Source organism: Macrosteles quadrilineatus, unplaced genomic scaffold, assembly GCF_028750875.1.
Source record: "Macrosteles quadrilineatus isolate MER2022 unplaced genomic scaffold, UCM_ALF_1.0 Scaffold_7__1_contigs__length_78375512, whole genome shotgun sequence".
Taxonomy (NCBI): domain Eukaryota; kingdom Metazoa; phylum Arthropoda; class Insecta; order Hemiptera; family Cicadellidae; genus Macrosteles; species Macrosteles quadrilineatus.
This window is the reverse complement of record NW_026542600.1, coordinates 914,357-937,498: the sequence shown is the minus strand read 5'-3', so window position 1 is coordinate 937,498 and position 23,142 is coordinate 914,357. Positions and strand designations below refer to the sequence as shown.

At 35.4% G+C, this 23,142-nt stretch overlaps 1 protein-coding gene across 2 annotated transcripts; it reads left to right on the top strand.

Moving 5' to 3' along the window:
* Positions 1–6,706: 6,706 nt before the first annotated feature.
* On the top strand, positions 6,707–21,891 carry LOC128998562 (nuclear cap-binding protein subunit 2-like). 2 transcript variants are annotated; one of them, XM_054424757.1, is made up of 5 exons: positions 6,707–7,089; positions 10,943–11,124; positions 14,259–14,397; positions 18,102–18,577; positions 20,041–21,891. In XM_054424757.1, the coding sequence occupies exons 1-4, from the start codon at positions 7,030–7,032 to the stop codon at positions 18,201–18,203; spliced, it is 483 nt and encodes a 160-aa protein (XP_054280732.1). In that variant the 5' UTR covers positions 6,707–7,029; the 3' UTR covers positions 18,204–18,577; positions 20,041–21,891. The 2 variants fall into 2 exon arrangements, with proteins under 2 accessions (XP_054280732.1, XP_054280733.1); XM_054424758.1 differs by lacking the exon at positions 14,259–14,397 and adding an exon at positions 13,032–13,170.
* Positions 21,892–23,142: the final 1,251 nt, after the last annotated feature.

The window sequence follows — 23,142 nt, the reverse complement described above, 5'->3', positions numbered from 1 at the left end:
AAGTTAATATATAGCTAGTAAAATAAAATAATGTTGGTGTTTAATGACTAATGAGTGTACTGTAAAAATGAAATAAGTAATTCAAAAGTTGAAACAAAAACTCTATTTAGCCAACCCAATAAAATCACTCAAGAATTTTCCTCTGAATAAATGTTTGAACTTCATAGTCTAGAGGTGTTAGGTCAATGAGACATAAGACTGCTTAAGGGTGTTGCTCAACGTGTAATGAACAAAATTAAATTAAGAAAAACAACAAAAGTAAAGCAAAAGAAAACTTTGAAAAGGCAAAGATCAACAATAATAAGATAAATAAATTTACAACGCTATAATTTACAAGAAAAGAAAATCAATTAAAAATGTAAAAGAATGAGTTACTGACAAACTATATGACTTGTTTGTTTTACAAAACTTAAGTTATATATTTTATTCTTTTTACATACTGTTTATTGTCCCAGAAGCACACGCACCGATACACACACTCCAAAACTCTCGATCTTCTTGGTCCAGTGGCCCGTGGTGAACTCCTTGATTTGTTTCTTCAGGTCCTCCAGCTCCAAAACTCCTCACCCCTCCATTTTCTTCATTAGCCCTTCTCATTGGCTGATTGGGTGTTTGACTTATAGGTTAACGATGTTTCTTGGAAGTCAGCCCTACCAGTCATCGCCTAGCTCACGTCAGCTGGGAAAGGAATTTGTAAATCGATACTCATGCTACTGTTCAACTCTCTTCACACCAACTAGTCGACCATAGTCCTCACCACCCTAAGTTGAGGCAGCCAAAGGCCGCACTAGATATACGCCGTGCGGCCTTGGGCTGCCTCAACTTAGGGTGGCGAGGACTATAAGTGTAATGTAAACAGAGTACAGTATCTGCTTAGATAAGCACCGTGGGTACAGGGTTAATCCCCTTTCTTACAATGTAAATCTATGTTGTAAACTTCTTGACATACGAGAACTGCTTTAAGGACAATTTATACTAGGCGTACGCTCATTCTTCCTGTATTGGGGGCCTAAGACATTGAAAAAGGCTGTGCTGGTAAAAGCGACCAGAATACACAGTAAAAATTATACTGGATATATAGCAGGTATGGATACAAAAATCATGGATGCTCAAACAGTGTCTTGCACAGCAGATCATTTTGAGAATGCCAGAGGTCTTGGCACAGATGTGAGGTTTTGCAACAAATCACTATAAGCTGCTTGATTAGATGTTCTTACTTATGCTACAAATATTAATTTTAATCGCCTAGTTTAAAGCTCTGTTCTTTCCATTTCGTCCTTTTTGGGTGCTCAAACCAGCACTTAATATTGAGGATGTGTGTGAAAAATAAATAATTTTATTAAAAGATGCTTAACCACAAGAAGAGACGTTAGTGGACCATCAGGCATCAGGCATTGGATAAAAATAATTTATAAATAGAAATACTTTTTAAAAAATACCACGTGTTTAACCGCACTAAAAAATGAATCAGAAACATACAATAAGGTTTTACGAATATCACTACACACATTCCAGGAATTAGGTACTAGAATTAGTTAAACCTCTAATTATTAAAAAATTAGACGGTTGCTTTTGTCCTTTTTTGTGTTAAACCAAGCTGGAAATTATCTTTGGTCGCCGCTGGCACGCTTCTGAGGTGGTCAAGCACGGGTCACACTAGGCTGGCATCAGCGGCGAATTGAAAGAATAAGCCGCTACTGTCAGCTTGATGTGACCACAACATTCGCAGCTGGCACCGTCAGCAAGCGAGTATTTGTCAGCGGCTGGTGAAGTTGGACATGTTCAACTTTTGGTAGCGAGGCAGCGGCGAATAGAGGTCACGTGACCACTCGCACTCGCTGACGCCAGCGAGCAACGCAGTCTGACCACTTCTAGAAGCGTGCTAGCGGCGACCAAAGATAATTTCCAACTTGGTTTAACAAGACAAAAGGACAAAAGCAACTGTTTAAATTTTTTAATTAGAGGTTTAACTAATTGTAGTAATGCCTGGAATGTATGTGGTGGTGACTGACATTCGTAAAACATTTCGGTATGTTTCTGATTCTTTTTTAGTGCGTTTAAAAACGTGGCATTTTTAAAAAGTATTTTTATTTATAAATTATTTGTATCCATGGCCTGATCCACTAACGTATCTTCTTGCGGTAAAGCATCTTATAATAAAATTATTTCTCTTTCATACATCCTCAATTCAATATTAAGTAGTGCTGGATGAAGACCCAAAAAAATGACGAAATGACGACAAGAACTGAGCTTTAAACTAGGCGATTAAAGTAGTATTTGTAGCATAGAAATTACTGAGCTTAGGTGGTCGGGGAAGCAGGTTATTGTTTTTTTTTTATTCCAAAACTAAACGTACAGTACTTGTGGGACGTTTCTTTAAAGAAGTAAAATAAGAAAACGTATTTAAACGTAAATTTAAAACGTCAAATAAGCAGCTTACAGTGATTTGTTACAAAACCTCACAGCTGTTCCTGTTCCTTTCTCACACATCCGTTGATATCACGATCACCAGCGGCTAACAAGCAGCCTCTAGTGTGACCCGTGGAAAAGCCGCTGCTTGGTGGTGCTGGTGCCAGCCGCTGATCACCAGCGGCTGCCGAGCAGCCTAGTGTGACCCGTGCTTCAGACTACGCTGCTCGCTGGCGTCAGCGAGTGCGAGTGGTCACGTGACCTCTATTCGCCGCTGCCTCGCTATCAAAAGTTGAACATGTCCAACTTCGCCAGCCGCTGACAAATACTCGCCGGCTGACGGTGCCAGCTGCGAATTTTGTGGTCACATCAAGCTGACAGTAGCAGCTTTTTTCATATCGCCGCTGATGCCAGCCTAGTGTGACCCGTGCTTTAAGCACGGGTCACACTAGGCTGCTCGGCAGCCGCTGGTAATCAGCGGCTGGCACCAGCACCACCAAGCAGCGGCTTTTCCACGGGTCACACTAGGCTGCTTGTTAGCCGCTGGTGATCGCGATATTAACGATGTGTGAGAAGGAAAAGAACAGCTTTGAGGTTTTGTAACAAATCACTGTAGCTGCTTATTTGATGTATTACTTCTTTAAAGAAACGTCCCACAATTACTGTATGTTTAGTTTTGGAATCAAGAAATCAATAACGTGCTTCCCCGACCACCTAAGCTCAGTAATTTCTATGCTACACTCCTACACTACTTTAATCGCCTAGTTTAAAGCTCAGTTCTTGTCGCCATTTCGTCCTTTTTTGGGTCCTCATCCAGCACTACTTAATATTGAGGATGTATGTGAAAGAGAAATAATTTTATTAAAATATGCTTAACTGCAAGAACGTGCAAGAAATAGACGTTAGTGGATCAGGCCATGGATATGCCTACAAATAATTTATAAATAAAAATACTTTTTAAAAATACCACTTTTTAAACACACTAAAAAAAAGAATCAGAAGAAACATACCAAAATGTTTTACGAATGTCGCCAGTCACCACATACATTCCAGGCATTAACTTACTAGTAGTTAAGCCTCTAATTAAAAAATTGAGACAGTTGCTTTTGTCCTTTTGGGTTAAACAAGTTGGAAACTATCTTTGGTCGCCGCTGGCACGCTTCTAGAAGTGTTCAGACTACGCTGCTCGCTGGCGTCAGCGAGTGCGAGTGGTCACGTGACCTCTAGTCGCTGCTGCCTCGCTACCAAAAGTTGAAAATGTCCAACTTTGCCAGCCGCTGACAAATACTCGCCGGCTGACGGTGCCAGCTGCGAATTTTGTGGTCACATCAAGCTGACAGTAGCGGCTTCTTTCAATTCGCCGCTGATGCCAGCCTAGTGTGACCCGTGCTTTATCCAATCAATAGTGTTATTAATACTTATGAAGTCAAACGGAACGGGGTGAAGCCCGTGGGTAACAGCTAGCTGTCTAGTTGATATAAAACACGTGTTTGAAAGTAATTCGTTTGATGCTTTAAATGAAAATGTTAGGCATTTATTTTATGAGTTATTTAATTTTTCATACAACATATCTATGGAACATGACAATAAATTATTCTCTTTAGCGTTCCTTAGCGAAGCACGGGTATGGCGGCTAGCCTACCTCTATCCAACCTAGTCTATTTCGCAACGGGTACACAAGTTCAGAACACATTTAATTGTTTGATGTAATAATTAAGTCAATAGCCCAAAAGTAAACACATCCGATTTATTGTGCAAGCTATGTTCAATTGTGTCAATGTGGATAACCTGAAAACCAGTCAAACGGTTACATGGAAATTGTGGGAAATTTTGCTCTACAAGTGCCTGCTGCATCCCTGCATTTATCCCACTTAGCTAGATTTATCCAACAGTGTTGTCATATTGAGGGAGTAACACTAAATTCAGGGGCGTAATCTCGCTGAATAAAATTAAAAGTCTGCAGCAACACCTACCTATTTCAAATTTTAAAGACAGCTTTGTCTGGAGCTCCGTTTTTATATATTCTACTACTGTATTTAACTTATGGATTTTATTTTGTACCTTTTATATGTGTTATATTTAGCTAGTAATCTTAACATATAAAAGTAAAAAAGCACTCACTCAATGATTCATTACTAATTCAACTTCCAGACTAGCTAGAACGTTGAAATTTGGTGTACTGATTCTTCAGGCATTAAATAGGAAAACTAAGTAGTTTTTATCCTGATCCGACTTTTGGGTTCCACCCAAGTGGTTCTGGAGTTTCCTTGTTAACCTTATAAGTATCTATATTATTAAAAGACTTTGTTGGATTTTGTGTGCAGCAAATTGGCCTATAAGTTTGAATGTTTATAGGCATATTGGGTATCCATATATTAAATATAGATACCCAATATATTTAATAGGAAAACACTAGAATAATAACATTTTGCATTGGGACGACAATCCATGTATACGGTGTAGATGTACAAAGTTGGGATTTTGCAAAGTTCTAAATTCAAGGGTGGTTTAGGGGATTAAAGCTATTTCAGAAGAAATTCGAGTATGCAAGATATTATATTTTGGTCTGAAAACTTATAAGCTACAATGCTTGGATCTTAAATCTTATGGAAGATCGGTAGTGTAGAATTAAATTATCCACAACTTTTTTACTTCAAGAGTGTTTTTCTATCTCAAACATCTTTCGAGTAAAATAGGTTTACATTCAAAACTGTGAAAATTTGCTTGTTCCTCCACCTAAAAACTAGTCAGTGTCCGTACGTTTAACCATATGATTACCAATCTTTTATTTTATTAAATAGCATTATTTATTATATAATAATAATGCATAAATCAATAAAAGCTGTTAAAAACCTACCAAGTGTACTATCGCAAGTATAGCTACCGACATTATTACATTTTAGGAGCTTGCTCCCGTAAACATTTGAAATCTTCTATTCTAAAGCTTCAATTCAGTATAGGTTGTTATCATTAACCGGAACAGCTGCTACACAATTTGTTGTAAAACGGTGATAGTTTTCGTTAAACGTTAATAGAGTCAATCTTCTTATATTTAAAAATAAATTTAACCGATTTTCATGATTGAGGTCTCAAATTGAAGGTGTGCACAGATTTCACTCTAAGCATTTACTGTATTACTCGTCCAAAAACATATATTAAACATTTCGAATTCTTACTTCAATTTAATATGCATTTCACCAGTTATAGTTATATAATCCTACATATTTTGGTCTAAGAACCTTCAGTGAAATGCCAGCTTTCATTTAAGCTATTAATTAGTTATCCAAATCGGATGGACTACAAGCAATTGCAATGTGAACAACCAACATACTGTATAAATTATTTTTTATAAGGGTTTTCTATGATTAAAAATCAATAGTTCCACTACGCAAAATAGTAAGTTAATTAAAGGTTTTAATTTGAACTATTTATCGTTTGAATCAGTTAAGATCAAGATACTCAATAAACATTTCTAAATTTGATTATTGCTCGAATATGATTTTAATTTTCAACGTTGTAGAGTAGCATGGGCCCTCTATTAGTTATTTTAAATGTACAGAAGGGACAACGAAATTCAAGAATAATATCAAATCAAGAGCATGCCGAGACAGTAACGGGGAACATCATAATACAGTATATATCACTAAATAAAATAATGTTTTTGTGTTACTTTTAATCCTACTTTAGACTATCTGAAATACTTTTCAATAAAGTAAGAGAAAACTAACTGTACCATTGGAAAATTTGGCTTGGAGTATGATTATGAATGAAAGGAGATATGAATACTTTAGTATTTTTGGTAAAAACATCATTCAGGTTGTTCCAGAGAGGGTAGTTCCGTTCCGTAGCGAATCCAGTGACAACTTCAGCAGGCTTATAGTAAAGAATAAAAGACGAAAAAGTATGTCGGACGATGCCAACGGCAACAGCTAGTTAATTAATAAAATCTGACCCGTTAATACTGTAGATTTAGTTACAATAGAAAGTAGCCTAGCAGATGCTAGCAGTGACCCAGGGGCATGGAGAGAAACAGGTTCGCAAGATGATCGACTTAATATCGTATTTTGTTATTTACAGTATTTCACCTATGAAAAGTTCAAACTAGATATTTTATACATATAATTTCCTTCGGCATTTATACTGCCTACTTTGTAGCCGTAAATATCGGAATTACCCACATTACCCTTGTATGGGAATGTTTATTGCTCCAGACTTTTGGGTTGTGAGCACTGTAAAAACTACTTCTTCTCCTGCCTGCAGGTTATGTTTGTTTTGTTTGTGGATTCGTGTTGTTTTGTTTGTTAGTTGGTTGGTGTTGGTGTTCTTAACGTCTTGTTCGAAGGCCTATCGAAATTTATTTTGATTGTCCATAGAAGAATTAACTTTTTACGAGGCGATACAATTTTTAAAATTATTTAACTATCATTTCTTAAGGACTGGTATTTTTTCCAGTAATAGTTTCATGGGGATATTAATCCGTAGTTGATATCCCCAGTGTTAAGTGTACAACATACAAGCTGTAAAGTAAAGTGTATCCTCGCCTTTAAGGAATATAAAAACCAAGTAGTCCTACCTGTAATTAAGCTACATTGGGCCTACAGTTAAAACTCCTAAATTAAAATGACATCGGTTTCATCTCCCTCCGTTGAACTAAGCTCTTACAGAGATCAACACTTTAAGGTAAGTCAGTGACCAGTCGAGTGGTCAGTAGCCTATGATGAATTAATTAGCCTAATGTTTTCAAAATTGTCTTAACTTGTAAATTACCCTATTTACTTTCAAAGGATTCAATGGATTCATTTGCCATTGAGTACAAAAATACAATAATTTTGGCTTTGGTAGGCTATTTGTTGCGACGAACGTGACCATGGGAACCTCTATAGGGAAATTGTTTAGATGGGGGTGACCAAGTGTTCTATAGTAAGTTATATATCATTGGAAACTAGATTTTCACCTGAAAATAATGGTGCAAAAATTTTTCTGCTGCCACAAAAACTGAATTTACTACGATTTTTTAAAGTTTATTACTGTAATGCATCTTGTCGGCTGGTCTCTGTCGCCATAACAGAAAATATCCTCATAACTTTACTGTGAATTGACAAAGAGGACAAGGAGGTAGAGGCATTTATAAATTTAACTGAGCGTTGATTATGAACTACTTCAGTTCTTATTTAGACATGTGAGGTGGGTAGGTTGGGTGTTATGCGGACTCGTGACTGTATTAAGTGTTTTGAAGTTAGGTTAGATTAGGAAGGTAAAGTTTAGGTTATAATGAATCGAGTTGTTGATTTATATTATCTCCAGACTGTTTATGCACTTTGTTAAAAGTACTACTAACAGAATAAATAATAATTTCATTATAACCTAAACTTTAACTTCCCTAATCTAACCTACCTTCAAAGGACTTAATACAGTCACGAGTCCACATAACATCCAACCTACCAACCTCACATGTCTTTTTCAACTAATAGAATCTTAAACTGTACGAGAAGTTTGGTTAGGTTAGGTTAGGTTAGAATAGTGTCAATTTGTTGTTTATTCATTTTATTAAAACTGCCACTACACTAAATACTTATGGGACATAACGGTTACATGGTCAAAACCTAAGCTAAGCCATTCGGTTAAGTGAAGAGAAGAACTAAATGAATTCCTTCTTCAATGTTCATAATCCAGTCCCCAGATCCAGATTAAATCAGAACTAGGGGTGTTTATTAATGTTAATTAATTTTAATCAAATAATACATAAGTTATAGCCTACTTAAATTAACATAATCACCTTTCTAAGTGTGGGTTGTGAGGGTAATATTTACATTAAAATGGCATATAATCAATCAATAAAAATGTTAATTGTGCTATTAACTTCGATTATACAGTTTAAACATTGTAGGTAGTGCAGATTCAATGTTCCTGATATAAAACATTAAAATAAACTTCAAAAAATCGTAGTAAATTCAGTTTTTGTGGCAGCAGAAAAATTTTTGCACCATTATTTTCAGGTAAAAATCTAGTTTCTAATGATATATAGCTTACTATAAAACGCTTGGTCACCCTCATCTAAATAATTACCAATGGTACAAAAATTTGTCTGCGCTCTCAAATATTAACGGAGTTACGGCTGTTTTAAGCTTTATTTACTGGTACCTATTTTGTTTTTTGACCTAACCTATTTATAAGCCTATTGATATTAAAATGTTAATTGTAAGTAATTAAAGTAGAAGAATCACTTTTTACCAGGAAATAACAGTGCAAAAATGTCTCCGACGCCACGAATATTAACTAAGGTAGGCCTAACTTAAGATAATTTGTCGTTTTACACAGCAAGTTTGGTTTGGTTAGGTTAGTTTAGAATCGTTTAATTTTAATAATAAAATGATTCATAGACTACCTAATCAACGTGTTATTTAAGTCAATAACACAATTACTCATCCCCTGGTTATATTACCAAATGTAAAGCACAGTTCATTACTAATATGTTTAATAATACTTTACTGTAGTACTCTCTTATTATATTTAACAAAGTGTTATGACACTAGCACTCAAGTGTCACCAACATGAACTAGACATGGAAAAAACTTCAGATTTTAGAATGGAATGAGAAGTCTAACATTGTTTGTTGGCGTATGTTTAATAGTAGTTGTTAGCTAGTTGTTAGGCTTTAGAAGTATCCCTACATAAAAATCCTTATTCTAGGTATAAGGATTCAAAAGGGCATAAAAGCTACATGGTTAAAGTAACAATGTTGGCCTATTTTGTGGAGTGAATTGGATTACTGGAACTTGGAACTGGATTTTGTCAATTCCATCATGCCTCCGCCAGCCGCCACTCCACTAACCATTTCACTTATCTGCGTACAGATTAGCTATCTTGTTTCCCGAACGTTCTTTATGCTGAAATTAATAAGTTTGTGTTAATTTAACCTATTGATTGTTAGTGTGAGTCTAATATTTACTTAAAATCACTTACATATTACATAAATTTAATAGTTATACAAAGTTTCTGGTGAGGAAATATTGTCAATTAAAATAGACTAGTCAGTAGACTTACAAAGGTAAATAAAACTTAAAACAGCCGTAACTCCATTAATATTTGTGAGCGCGGAAAAATTTTTGCACCGTTATTTTCAGCAAAAAATCTAGTTTCTGGTGATATATAAATCTATGTAGGTTCCCATGGTCACGTTCATCGCAATAATTACCTTGGCTTTATATTTCTGCCCTAATACATTTAGGCCTATAAAATAAAGTAAGTTAAGTTTAAGGCTATCATAAAATAAATAAATATGACAATTCATCTCAAAACAATTAAACTGTCTTAGCGATGAAATAAATAATGGTTGCAAATCATAGCCTACTTAAGTTAGCAAACCATGCGGAAGAAATTTTAAAAGAAAAACTCAAGTAGGTACATCCTTGGGAAAAAGGGTAGGCCTGGGCCTACTTTGGTAGGTTAGATTAGGGAAAGTTTAGGTTATAACTAGATCCGTGTTGTTAATCCATGTTACTTCCAGACTGTTTTTGCACTAGTATTGAAGTAGTGGGTGAATCTTAGTAAATTATAGTTTTTTAAATGCTTGTGAGACAGTGTGATGATAAGTTAATTGGGCAAGCCAGTGTTGGCTCTGACTCAGCAATGTGGGGCGTACCTAAATAAATAAATAAATAATAATAAATAAAAATGCCTTTATTGATCAAGCGTTTCTCAGTACAACTGCTTTTCAGAACAACTCTCGTGATAACTTATAACAAACAATAACTAACAAACAAATAAATAGAAACAATAACAAAACAGAACAAGAAAGTATCAATAACAACTAATCATAACAGTACAATTCCTTAATTTTGGCTCTAAAAGATGGCAAGGCATATTTTTTGAGGCCAGAGGGGAGGTCGTTGTACAGCTTTGGGCCGAAGTACGAGAAGCTTAACTCCTTCCAAACTCAAGCCTCACTCTTGGAAAGTGAAGCTGGAGACCTCCATGGCGGGTACTGCGCTGAGAGACCTCCTCCCGGAAAGAGAGCCTCTCAAGATGGTACTGTGGCTCCTGTAGGACTAGAGCCTTGTGCACCATGCAGCACGTCATAATCCTGCAAACAGTGTCTACTGTTGTCATCCCCGCTACAGCTCTAAATGGAGAGACATGTTCAAATCTTTTGAGCCCAAAAATGAAACGAATTGCAGAATTTTGCAGTTTTTGCATTCGGTACATGTCTTCTCCAGAGATGCTGTTTCCATAAGCAGGGAGACAATATGTAAACACGGACAGAACCAGTGACTGCATGGTACAGTACCTACTGTATCAGCCCGACTTACCACCACATCAGCTAGGGTAGTTTAGTGTGTTGTAAACCTTTTGTATGCTATTAACTGCACCAAACTCTTTTTCTTAGGTTATTTAGGCCTAATTGTGATTTTGTTCCTTCCCAATTAATCTGTTAAGTGGTTCTTAACCTCTACCTATAGCCTATCTCAAAATTTTCTGATGCTCAAAAATTATCCTACTGATAAATTGTTTTAATCTACAAATTCTTTTCCAGGGTTCAAGAGGTGAACAAGAAAGACTGTTAAGAGTTTCTTCAACGCTTTATGTTGGAAATTTGTCTTTCTTCACAACCGAAGAACAAATTTACGAACTCTTTTCAAAATGTGGAGATATCAAACGAATCATCATGGGGTTGGACAAATACAAAAAGACACCGTGTGGCTTCTGTTTTGTCGAGTATCCTTTTGACCAAAGCAGATAGTAGCAGAGTTTGTGAAGTTTAATCCTAAATATTCTACCTGTGCTCACACCTCTAGACTACGTCTCAATCAAGTACCTAATAGATTATGGTTGTTCCAATATTTTATAAAAATAAAATTAGGCTGTTCAATTAATTTATTGCTGAAAGCCAACAATATCATTTAGTAATTCTTGTAGTTTGAGTTTTGCAACAATAACCCCCTTTTCTTCATTAAAAAATTAACACTGCATTCCATAACAATAGTACTCCTCTGTACTACAACATAATCAATCCATTGTAGTCCTTAGACAGAAACCTTTCTCAATTTTATTTCTTATTAATTTTTTGTTAAGTTTTTGTCTTTATTCAATATTAATGGGTTTCTTGTTCGGATGTAATACCTTTACTTGATAATTCTTATTACAAATAAGAAGACAGACTGTGGAATCATGGATGCTTTCTTACAAATAGTTAATCAGTTCTGCACATCCTAACACCACAACAACTTCCCTTGAGTTTCATTGACAAGTTCCACACGCACCACTGTGAAAATCCAAAGGTCAAAAGAGATTATCACCTGTGCTTACCAACACTTGACAGATCATTTTCTTAAGGCCTATCTCGTATCTCTAAATGAACGTCTCCGTAAAACTCTGCATAAGCACCAGGGCTGGATTTACAAAATACAGGCAATTAGGCTCCAATGTTGCAGAAAGCTATATGCTTGTAGTTAGAGGGGAATACCCCTACCAATAAAACCCAAATAAAGGTAATAAGGTTATTATTAACCTCCCAATAAAAGGGGGTGGAAATGTGAAGATAGGTGCAAAAAGTGATTTCTAATTCTAAGGAAGTCAAATATTATGTTGATACTAGAGGTTATAAAATACCTTTAATCTGTCAGTGTGGTCGACGTCGCCGATGAGCAGCGACCGGTTTTAATCTTCACTGATGAGCGGCTACAAGTTTCAATCTTAACGCGATAAAAGAACATAAATTCACTCCGACGAGGTCCTCATAATGACTATAATTACATATCAAACAGTGGTGTCATGGACATTTTTGCAATGGTGGAACGGTGCATCTGGCCCAGAAATGAGGCATATTATTTTAGATCAAAACAAAATTTAACAGAACTTTAACTTAAAATGGCGAAGGCCTACTTTTAAGTCATCAAGAAAATAACGAATCAATAATTAGTAGGCATATTTTATATAGTCTTGTATCAGGTATGTACATGTGTAGTCGTGGGACAGGACGATACGGTACCTACTTTTTTTTTAGGATATTACATAAATTAACACATGGGACCAGTGTTTTTCCAATAACTCAACAATAACTGTATGGGTTTTAACAATTTTGAATAGTATTGAAATCAGTTATACCTCTCCTCCAATGGCGGAGAAATTGTAAATGTCTCCCGTGATGGTGATGAAATGGTGAACATCTCCTGTGATCGCAGTGAAATTATGATACCTTACAACCTTCACGATCGCCAGAAAATCATGAACACCTTCGCGAACACATCAAAATATCCGATGTTAGTAAGTTCTCATACAATGGTGAGCATTTACACTCAAAAATTTTCGACTACACCACTGAACTATCTTACCATTTACGATAATAAAACATTAGCAGTAACATTATTTTTTAAATTGTAACTTTGGTTCAGGCCACTTTGTGGCGCAATTCCCTAGACATGCGTCTAATTCACCTATGCTTAAATCTGGCCCTGATAAGGGCAATGTCACGTACCATCAACTTTTTTTGCACTTTTTATAATCTTTTCTTGGTAATTTAATTCATAATTTGGTTGTACAGGTTCTAAATATGTGTTAATTGATACATAACTAGTCTACTTGCTAGTGAGTGTCACTTGCGTAAGTCCTTGACAGAGTACCAGGTACTACAGAAGAGCCGATGCGGAGAACTGCATGAGGTATATTAATGGGACCCGACTGGACGATCGGATAGTCCGAACTGACTGGGACGCTGGGTTTGTGGAGGGCAGACAATACGGGCGCGGGAAAACAGGCGGACAGGTGATTACCTCCAAGATAATCATTTGTAATGGTTAAGGCCTTTTCACACCGGCGTACTGGACGTACTGTACGTGTGGTACGTTTTTTTTTCAACAAATTGCCCATGTTATCATATGAGCTCGTTCACACCGCGCGTACAGAACGTACTGTACGTCCAGTATGTACGCGATGGTTTTGTGTGAATCGTTCGGAGAGCGATTTTTCTAAAACGTACGTGGCGTACATGGGGTCGCGCATGCACAGTGAACACTTCCAAACCACGTGCTCAGCCAGTGTTACTTGTCTGACTGCAAACGAACAAGTGTACGTTTTGGAAGTTTCTGTGTGGTGTGAAAGGACCGCGTACAGTACGTACTCTACGTACAGTATGTCCAGTACGCCGGTGTGAAAAGGTCTTTAGGTTAGGATATTTAACATATTGCTCGGAAAGTCGCCAACAAATTTCAAGAAGTTCTGACTGTTCCGTTCTCCCAAGCCACATGAGGATAGCAGTAGGCTTGTAAATGAAAATATACTCTATTGATTTTCTACATACTATTTAGCTTTATGAAAACCTTCATCTTTTGCCTCATTGACCCCCCTTCATACTTTCCCTAGTTAGAACGCATTCCATATCTCGATGGTTAGATTTCCTTCATCCATTCTAACACATGGTCCATACTAATCTTGGTCAAAGTAATATAATCTAAACAATTTGCTATACTATTTCGGATTGAAAGATCCAAAATACAGTAGTATTAGTAGGCTTAAGTTTTGCAATATGGTTTTAGACTTTATGTAAAACGTTGAAATTAGTTTTTCTTGTGTGCTCAGACTAATCTGTTCTCACGAAATTTAGTTTTGTAAAAGTGGCATTTTTCTTCCTAGTTAGAATCCTAATCCTATCACTGCTGCTTGTGCATTCCGTTGTCGGATTGGAGAACAAAGTGACAGTTTGGTTCTGTTGAGTATCACTCTCTAGGTTGAATTCCGAAACGTTTATGTCGCAACACAGGGATTATTAAAATTCTACCATCACTACAATTAGAGAAAACTGTTTCCCTGTGTTTGATCTGCCAAACTTGTGTCTGTACTTGACTCAGAATCAGGTACTACACAAGACCTGATGCGGAGAACTGCATTAGATATATCAACGGAACACGACTTGACGATCGGATTGTCCGAACTGACTGGGATGCAGGGTTCGTGGAGGGCAGACAATATGGACGTGGTAAAACTGGCGGACAGGTAAATCAATCAGTTCAGATGAGTTTGTGAATGAATAAAATATATTGGTGTCATAGTGATATACTTCTTGTTAATTTTTATCATTAACTTGTATTCTTATTATTATTTAATTGGATTTCAATTTTGTCCTTGTTCAAGAAAGCCAAATCAACTCCAAGTTATCTCTGCTTCATTGCAATCAATTAATCGATTAAGAAATTTATTTAACACAATAATTACCAATGCAAAAGTCAAAATGCATAAACCATAAATGTTTTGTCTGTGCTAAAATTATTATTACTTGTATACTATATAGTTTTGTCGGTTCAAACCAGTAGCATGCAGTTTTCTGAGTCCTTCACTATCTCTTGATCAATTAATAACAATAAAAAAAGACAACAATGACAAAAATATCTGTAAAAATTTGACGGTAACAATAATAAATAACATGTAAGAATAAATAGCAATAATCTGAGTTCTATGTAGTTGAGCCAATCCATCTGGTATTGATTGTAAAGAGAATCATCACAATTATGACTAATCCAAAGCTTTTATAAATGTAATTGGTTCAACAAAGTTCTCTCTTTTAAGGGGGGCTGAGAGGAGCGAGCTGGTCTAACGATAGAGCCTGGACCAATCTTGCCAATCACCATTGGGGTTTATCTCATTGATAATGCCACAACCTCTAGGCCTATCCTAAAGTAGTTACAAAAACATCGGGAGCTGCATGCAACCTTCTGTTGCAGCCCAGTATTTACACACAGCTAAGCTACATATGGATTGAACATGTACGGGGTTTGAATCTGCACATGTAGAAAGACCTCAACGCTACATTCCTCAGTGCTACACCTTAGCCAACTAAACTACCATGCCACTGTCCACCGAACGCACAAGCACTCACAGGCTAGATTCAAGGAACTAATGCCCCGAGCTGTATTCGGGCTTAGGGCTTTAAGTATTGAGATATATTTTTTTATCAATTGGGTTATGCCCAAATCAAGATGTGGTTATGTGAAAAGATTCACCTAACAGCATTTTTTACTTAACAACACGAGTAACGGTCCAATGAGGTTCAAGGATTGAGAGAAAAGAAATAAAATTGTAATCCTTCAAACTTAAACTAATCAGGTGTTACCAATTTAATTGCCAATGATCTGTGCAATTAGAGGTTGGTACAATCAGTCCTTGCATCACTGTCAGTGGCATTGAGAGGTTATAAACTAAAACATAACCTCCCCTGGAATTGAGTAGTTATTGTTGTAATTAAAAAACGTTGTAGTTAAAGTAGTGTACTATGCAACTCGTGTAAATAGTCTTAACGACACTCTTAGAAGTTTTTAAGGCACTCGTCACAGCTCGTACCTTAAATTTCTACTTGTGTCTTTAACACTATCTTTACGCGATTGTCAGAGTAAACTACTATTACAATTACTTATGGACTTATTTTTTATTAGGTAGCTGGTAGCTTACATTTTATTTGTTCAACTAATCTAAAAGTATTGTTCACTAATTTTAGTAATATAAATAACTTCTTAGGTATACCTGAAAAATAGGCCTACATTCTTTTTTATTTAAATAATCTATTGCAAACATGCAGTGCCCTATTGCATACATTATAATTCATGTTGACATACAGAAAAATCCAAACGATGTGTTTGTTTTTAATTTATTTTAGACATTTGAAAAGTCGAGTAGGCTACGTTCTTTAATAGATTCACTAAACTCGTAAGCTGCCCCTGACTCTAGTTACAAGTCTGATCGCGGCTGGTTCTGAGTTAGTGTGGATTCGTGGTTTAACGGGTTGCAAGTTAAGTCAGACCACACCTATCTTTAATCGATAGAGACAATCAACTTTTTTTCGGCCAATGGCATGTAAGTTTAGTTATTCAGACTCTATCAGCCAATAAGGTTTCAGTTTTGCAAGTCGAACTGTAGGTTTCTTGAGTTCGTATAAGTTTGGCATCCTGCATATGAGTTTGGGTCTGACTGGAGTTGAAAACAAACTGGCTCGAGTCTGTTCTAAACTCGAGTTGACTTGAATTGTTAACTCAACTTGTCACTTTATTAATTTATCCCCAACTCACTCAAGCTAGACATTCTGTGTCAGTAATAAAAAAAAAACATAGTTCTTAAACCCTTAAAACTACTCTTCTATAGAACACATTTTGAAAATATTGAGATTAAGAGGAAGGCTGTTTGGACCTGCTTAAGCTAAGGCTGTGAAAAGTGTACTTTTCTATACTTGTATACTTGACTACTTGATGTCTTCATCTTTGAACGATATTATCGGATAGATTGCGTCAATTTAATTACAATATACAATTTTTTACAAAACTAATATTTACAATCACTACAGAAACTTTGTGGAAAGGCGGTTTGGATTCTTTAGGGCTAGTTTGAATATTCATCAGGATGGAAAGAATGACTCTTCAAGCTCGGCCAACGAGTACAACAGCCTTTTCACAAGCGCTTTCTCGATTTTGTTGCTTTTATCAGAGTGTAAGTAGGCCTACTCAAACTCTGATGTATAATTTAGCCTATTTAAACTTGTTGATACAAAAAACTCAATAACAAGACCAGGATTTGGACCGGTCACTTTTATAAACGTATGGTGTAGAAAACACAGAAAAGGACATCGTAGTAAGCCTCTCTAGGCAGATACCAGAACTGGGTGCCCCAGCATCGCGCATGTTATACTTGTCTTTTCGTTGTTGACCAATGGAAATTGGATTGACTGCGTCAGAAGAGTGTTGTGGCTATTTACTGCCTAAATAGAGGTGTTCCATCTTTAACTTTCTAAGAGTTCTTCTGAGTTCTTATACTTCACTAAGTACTCCATCAGTTGTTTCTTAAAAGCCTTCAGATTCAGGTCTTTTACTTCGGTAGATCTTCACAACTGACGGAGGATAGGCTCGCTGTGTCATACTAAGGTGACATCGGGGTATGTACAAATCTACGAGTACCATGGACATGATGGCTCCCTCTTTTCTTAGTATTCAAGGTTTACTCTTGGCGTAGTTATAATGCTGTAGACGTACTGACTGAAAATTGTGAGGATATTCAAGTGTATGAATAAAGGCCTACAGGGGTCCAAATGGACTGCCCTCTTCTGAAGGAGTAGTAGGTCCTGAGTATCTACAGAATGTCCCCAGACCACAATCTCATACATAAGGTGGCTGTAAAAGAGCGTGTGGTAGACAGTTACCAAATGTGACTCAGTCAACACAGATTTGATTTCTCTAAGAGCTTTACGGCACTTTCCTACCTTGCATCCGTCTGCTGGATACACACAATCGACTGGGTTTCTCGTCATTGAGCTTGAGTTTATTCATATTAAACTACACTATACCATAAACAACAACTCACGTAAATTTGATTTGAATATGTAAAAAATTTCTGTATAGCAATGTACTACAACATCTATGTTTTCTTCATAAAGGATCTAGGCTACTTCTAAAACTGTGTGACTATCAATATCCCTGTTTAATGATCTTAACCTACCTTGAATATTAAAGGGGAAACAATAATAATAAGATCTCTCTTCTTTTTAGATTATGATTGCAGATTTGAAGTTTTAAAAGTTCAAGTTATGATGATTGGATTCATATTCTCCTTTAAGTTTCAGTGCCACATGAAGTTTTTGCAGTTAGTAACACATGGTATTTAATTTTAATTTCCATTTTTTAAATTATTGATTACCTTTATGTTCATGTTGTATTTTGCAGGTGCGTGATGAATACCGCACAGACTTTGACGGCGGCCGAGGCGGCTATGGGAAGATCATCCAGCAGAAGGTAGCCACGCCTGAAGTTGCAGCTTTCCGATAATCAGCTGACAACAATCCCGACTGACGACTTCAGACATCAATATCGATTGTATTAAAGTATGATACTCCATACTCAAACATTTTTATACAATAACTTTTTACTAAATATCATCCAAAAACATAGAGAAAGATACTGTTGTATTGTAGCATCTATTATTTGTACCGGGGAATGAGCATTGATCGATGTTGCTTTGTTGAAAAGGTTACAAATCATAAAACATACGAGTACAACTATAATACAATAATATCACCAAGTATTGGTGCTATCTATACATCATTTTGTCATTGTACATAATTCAAAACCATTGTAAATAAACATGCATTACTGATAAAGCCAACAAAAAACAGTATTTGAAACAGCATGAAGGTTTATAGGTAGTGATGTAAAATACCCAGGTATTTAAAACTCGGGGTAAATACCCTGGGTATTTACCCGGGTAAATACCCAAAATCCATAAATACCCGGGTATTTATGAAATCGATTGAAATTCATTTTTATCTACCCCTAAATATGTTATTGTTATCATTACATGATAAATTAGGATAGTCTATTTCACCTTTTACAGTAACTTGAAGCTTTGCAGAATTGCTAGTACCTTTTATTTAATGATTTAGCACTTTTTTTATGAAATCAAGACAACACCTCATCAGAGAAATAGTGAACCTAAATCTACTTCTACTGTTATTAAAACTGTTAGTTAAAATTTGTATTGTGTAAATGGCTTGGAAGGCAAGACAGACCCAAGGCCTGATTGATACAGGCAGAATGGCAGAATACTGAATGTACAGTAGACTCCCTCTTATCCGGACTCCTCGGGACCGAGGCTAGTCCAGATAACGGGTTTTCTGGTTAAACCAACGTCCCCAAAAACTTGTTAAAACAGAAACCGTGTACTGGTACTGTCATATTCGACTTTAATTTAGGAGAGCATTGTATTTAGATACGTGATCACTGGTCTCAAATCTTTCCCACGAGAACAGTCGTTTCAGTACCGCTCACTTCTTGCCAATCTAGTCAGGTTAAACCAATGGGCTGATAAAAATTGTCCGGTTAAAAGGTGTCCGGATAAGAGGGGGGTCTACATTAAACTTTTCTGTGTTACCGCTTAGTTGGGAACAATAATATATTTGGATAAACCTATTAAAAAATGTATCTCCTGTTTTTTGGTCTAACTTAGGGCCTATAATATATGTAATGTTGAAAGATTTATTGTGCTATAGATTCAAATTTTTTGTATCACATGTTTATGAAATTAGTTTTTTATTTTTTATTTTATTTTTTTTATATAGCTTAAGTTTACCAACAAAAGATCTAGAACAAAAATATTATTAAATCCTGCCTGAAAAAATTAATTGAATTTTAATTATTTTCTTAAGTTGTTTACACATAGGCCACTACTAGGTTAAATTTCTGTCTTTCTAAATAATAATTATTACTTTACAAATTATTTTTCTTTACTTTTAATAAAATAAATTCATCTATCTATCATAGAAATTAAAAAATCATAAGCAGTCAGGACCAGTGCAACCATGCGACCAGGGTATTTATGCCGATTATGCTTTATGCTCAGACCTGGGTATTTATGGCGATCATACCGAGAAGTAAAATGCTATTAGTGACCATATGAAATTTTGTTTAACACATTTTATTATCATTTTGCTATCCTTACAAGGTAATAATTGCAAAAAAACATCTCAATCTTCTCTAACCTTAATACAAATTATAAATACCCAGTTTTTGGGTATTTACCCGGGCCTGGGGTAAATACCCAGGTAAATACCCAATTTATATTTACCTACCCACTGGGTATTTACCCGGCCCACATCACTATTTATAGGCCTATACTGTATTTGAAATCGAGCTACCTCTTGTCAATCATGCATGCTAGACAATAGACATATCGTACAGTTTTGTTCTGAGCCTACAGAAAATGTAATTTACTTACCCAGCAATGATAAATCTATTCTTATAAATATATTGACATGTAAACCTACAAAAATACTAAATAGTTATAAAATACTAGGGAGGTCTGCGAAGCATCAAAATATTTTTGATTTGAAGCAGTAATTCAATTCAAAAGATATTCGATTCGAAGCAATACGGCATTTTTCTATTCTTACTTGTCAATGGAGTGGATTAACAATACTTTAATTTATTACATTTGTGTAATGCAAATTTTTGTTGATGTGGTATTAGGCCTATTCATAATATAACATATGAATTTTATGTGAAAAAATATTTATTTTCAATCATATATTAGAATAACCTGTATTGCTGGAAATGTCAGTGAGCTGCTTAACTTGCCTATTTCATAACTTTTACTTGCAGAATCATATTGTTAAGCGTGTTACCTATTTTATAATATTGATTTTACAAATAAATATATATGTTTTGGTGTAAACAAATAAAACATTTGTATGATTTATACAACTTTCAATTGGTTTGCATTGATGAAATGAGAGGATAGAATCTACAAAAATACCAAATTTAACACTCTAAAACATCAATCTTACTAGTTAAGTATCAAGTAACAATTTTTCAGACTTATTTTTAGAATGATTTTGGATTAGCCTATCTTGTTTTGGCTATGTTCACAGTAGTAAAACATGTCTCACACTGCTTACACTTAACAAGATTTCTCATCATTTGCAATGTCAAACTAAAAAATTATAAAACAGTTAAAGCAATATTTACATGAAAAGAATTAATTAAACAAAAACGCCTTCGTAAAGGAAACACAACATCAACGCACTCCTGTATTGCGGGTATTGTGTTGACTTTCTGCAGGCGTTTTTCGTATATGGATACTGATACCCCCATGAATCTAATCGTTTTTTGACCACCACTGAATGGAATCGCAATTTGACGCATTGAATCAGAATTTCGAAGCATCGTACACCCCTATAAAATACCCTCACTGCAGAAAACATGCACACAAATTTAATTTCTATATAACTGGTTGGATTTTAAATTTCAACCTACAGTAATTGTAATTATATTATTTATCGGTTCCACCTGGAAATTTTCCTCATTTTCAATTTTGCTATATTTAATAAAGTAAGAAACAAGAATGTGAATTTCTCATCTGTAAACAAACCATCCTAATTCTTTATTTAACTAACAAACATTTTTATTTTACAACTCTTAATGACAATCGCATGATATTAGTCGTAAACTAAGATGTTTCTAACAATTTAGAGGAAATATTTAGTGAGAAGTTTTTGAAATCATCATTACAGGATTTATTCAATAACTTCCTTCCTCATTGCCAAACCATAGCAAATATTGGTCTCTTAAAAAATCAACTGAAAACAGCTGATTTTGGCAAACATACGTCATACAACCTAAGTTAATGTTTCCCCAAGGTTTCGATGCTGATATCTTTATCTTTGTTGTTTGATGATTTTTATTTTGCCGTCGTTGTAAATATTACGAGTATGGTGTGTACTGAATTGTGCTGTGTTGTATTTATATAGGTATAGTGAAAATAAAGTTTTGTAATTTTCAAATGGGACTTTTTATTCATAGCAAATTACTTTTTCCTACAGTCACCTGACAAAGTGGGTTTCCTTGCACAGATTATAGTACAGAAAGCCTTACTTTAGCGCACACCAGTATTCCAACCAAACAACAAAAACGGCGTGCTTTGCTTTTATTATGCACGTAATCCGTGTACGCTTGAAAATAATCTGGCAACACTTAATGATATATTTTTGTACTGTTGTGATCTGGCTAATGCAAACTGTATTATTGTTATGGTGGCAAAACAAAATGATTTGATATGATTTGACTTTTACCTACGACCATTTTTTAAAGTAGCCATTTCAGTCGAGTTCTTAGAATTGAAAAGATTCACTTTACAGCTGTTTACTTTCATATCCGCATAGTTTCATTTCATATCCGCATAGTTTTCTCATATCCACACAGGTAACGGACCAATGAGGTTCAAGTATTGAGAGAAAAGAATTAAAATTGTAATGCTTTGAACGTCAACTAATCAGCTGAATTTAATTGTTGATCCGACTTGTTCATGTTGATACTCGCGTATTCTTAATTAAGTTGGTGGAAGTCCAAAAATAAATGAAATATTTGCCGAATTGTACCTGATACAATATTATTTATGGTAAGAATGCTGCTAGCAATGTAATATTTAACAAAGTTTAACAAACACGTAATTGCAGGAAATCAGCTGATTATACAACAAGTCGTTGCATCACTTTCAGTGGCAATGACAATACACTAAAACATAACCTCTCTAAAAAGTTATCAGTAGTGATTGTTAGTAATTAAATCCAGATTGATAGTAATTAAAAAACGGTCGTAGGTAAAGTAGTGTACGCAACTCGCGTTAATAGTCTTTACGACACTCGTAGAAGTTTTTAAGGCACTCGCCAAGGCTCGTGCCTTAAATTTTCTACTCGTGTCGTAAAGACTCACTTAACGCAATCGTTGCGTAAACTACTATTGTCACACCTATTTTACTCTGCCGCACTCCAGTACTCCAACCAAACAACACAAAACAGTGTGCTTGTATTAGCCACATAATACGTGTATCCTTAAAAATAAGTTGGAAACACTTACAGATAATTTTGAATCATTGCCAGATCTAGTCCGTAGATTGCATCATAATTTATAAGAAAATAATAAAACTATATACAATTACAAAAACCATAGGCTACTTTCAAAAAACTAGGCCATTTAACGAATGGCATGGCGGACATATCTCACGAGGGGATCATCCTAAAGTTCTTTTAGGGAGTACAGCGGCCTATTTATTCATTCATTTATTCATTTAACGGTTACAACCAATACAGTTAAATACATTGTTATGCATGCTTAACAGTAACAAATAAACTGATCAAGAGTGAATACATGGACGGCTGTTCAATTATGTTAATACTCTAAATTAATACTCTAAATTAATTTACTAATATCCCTT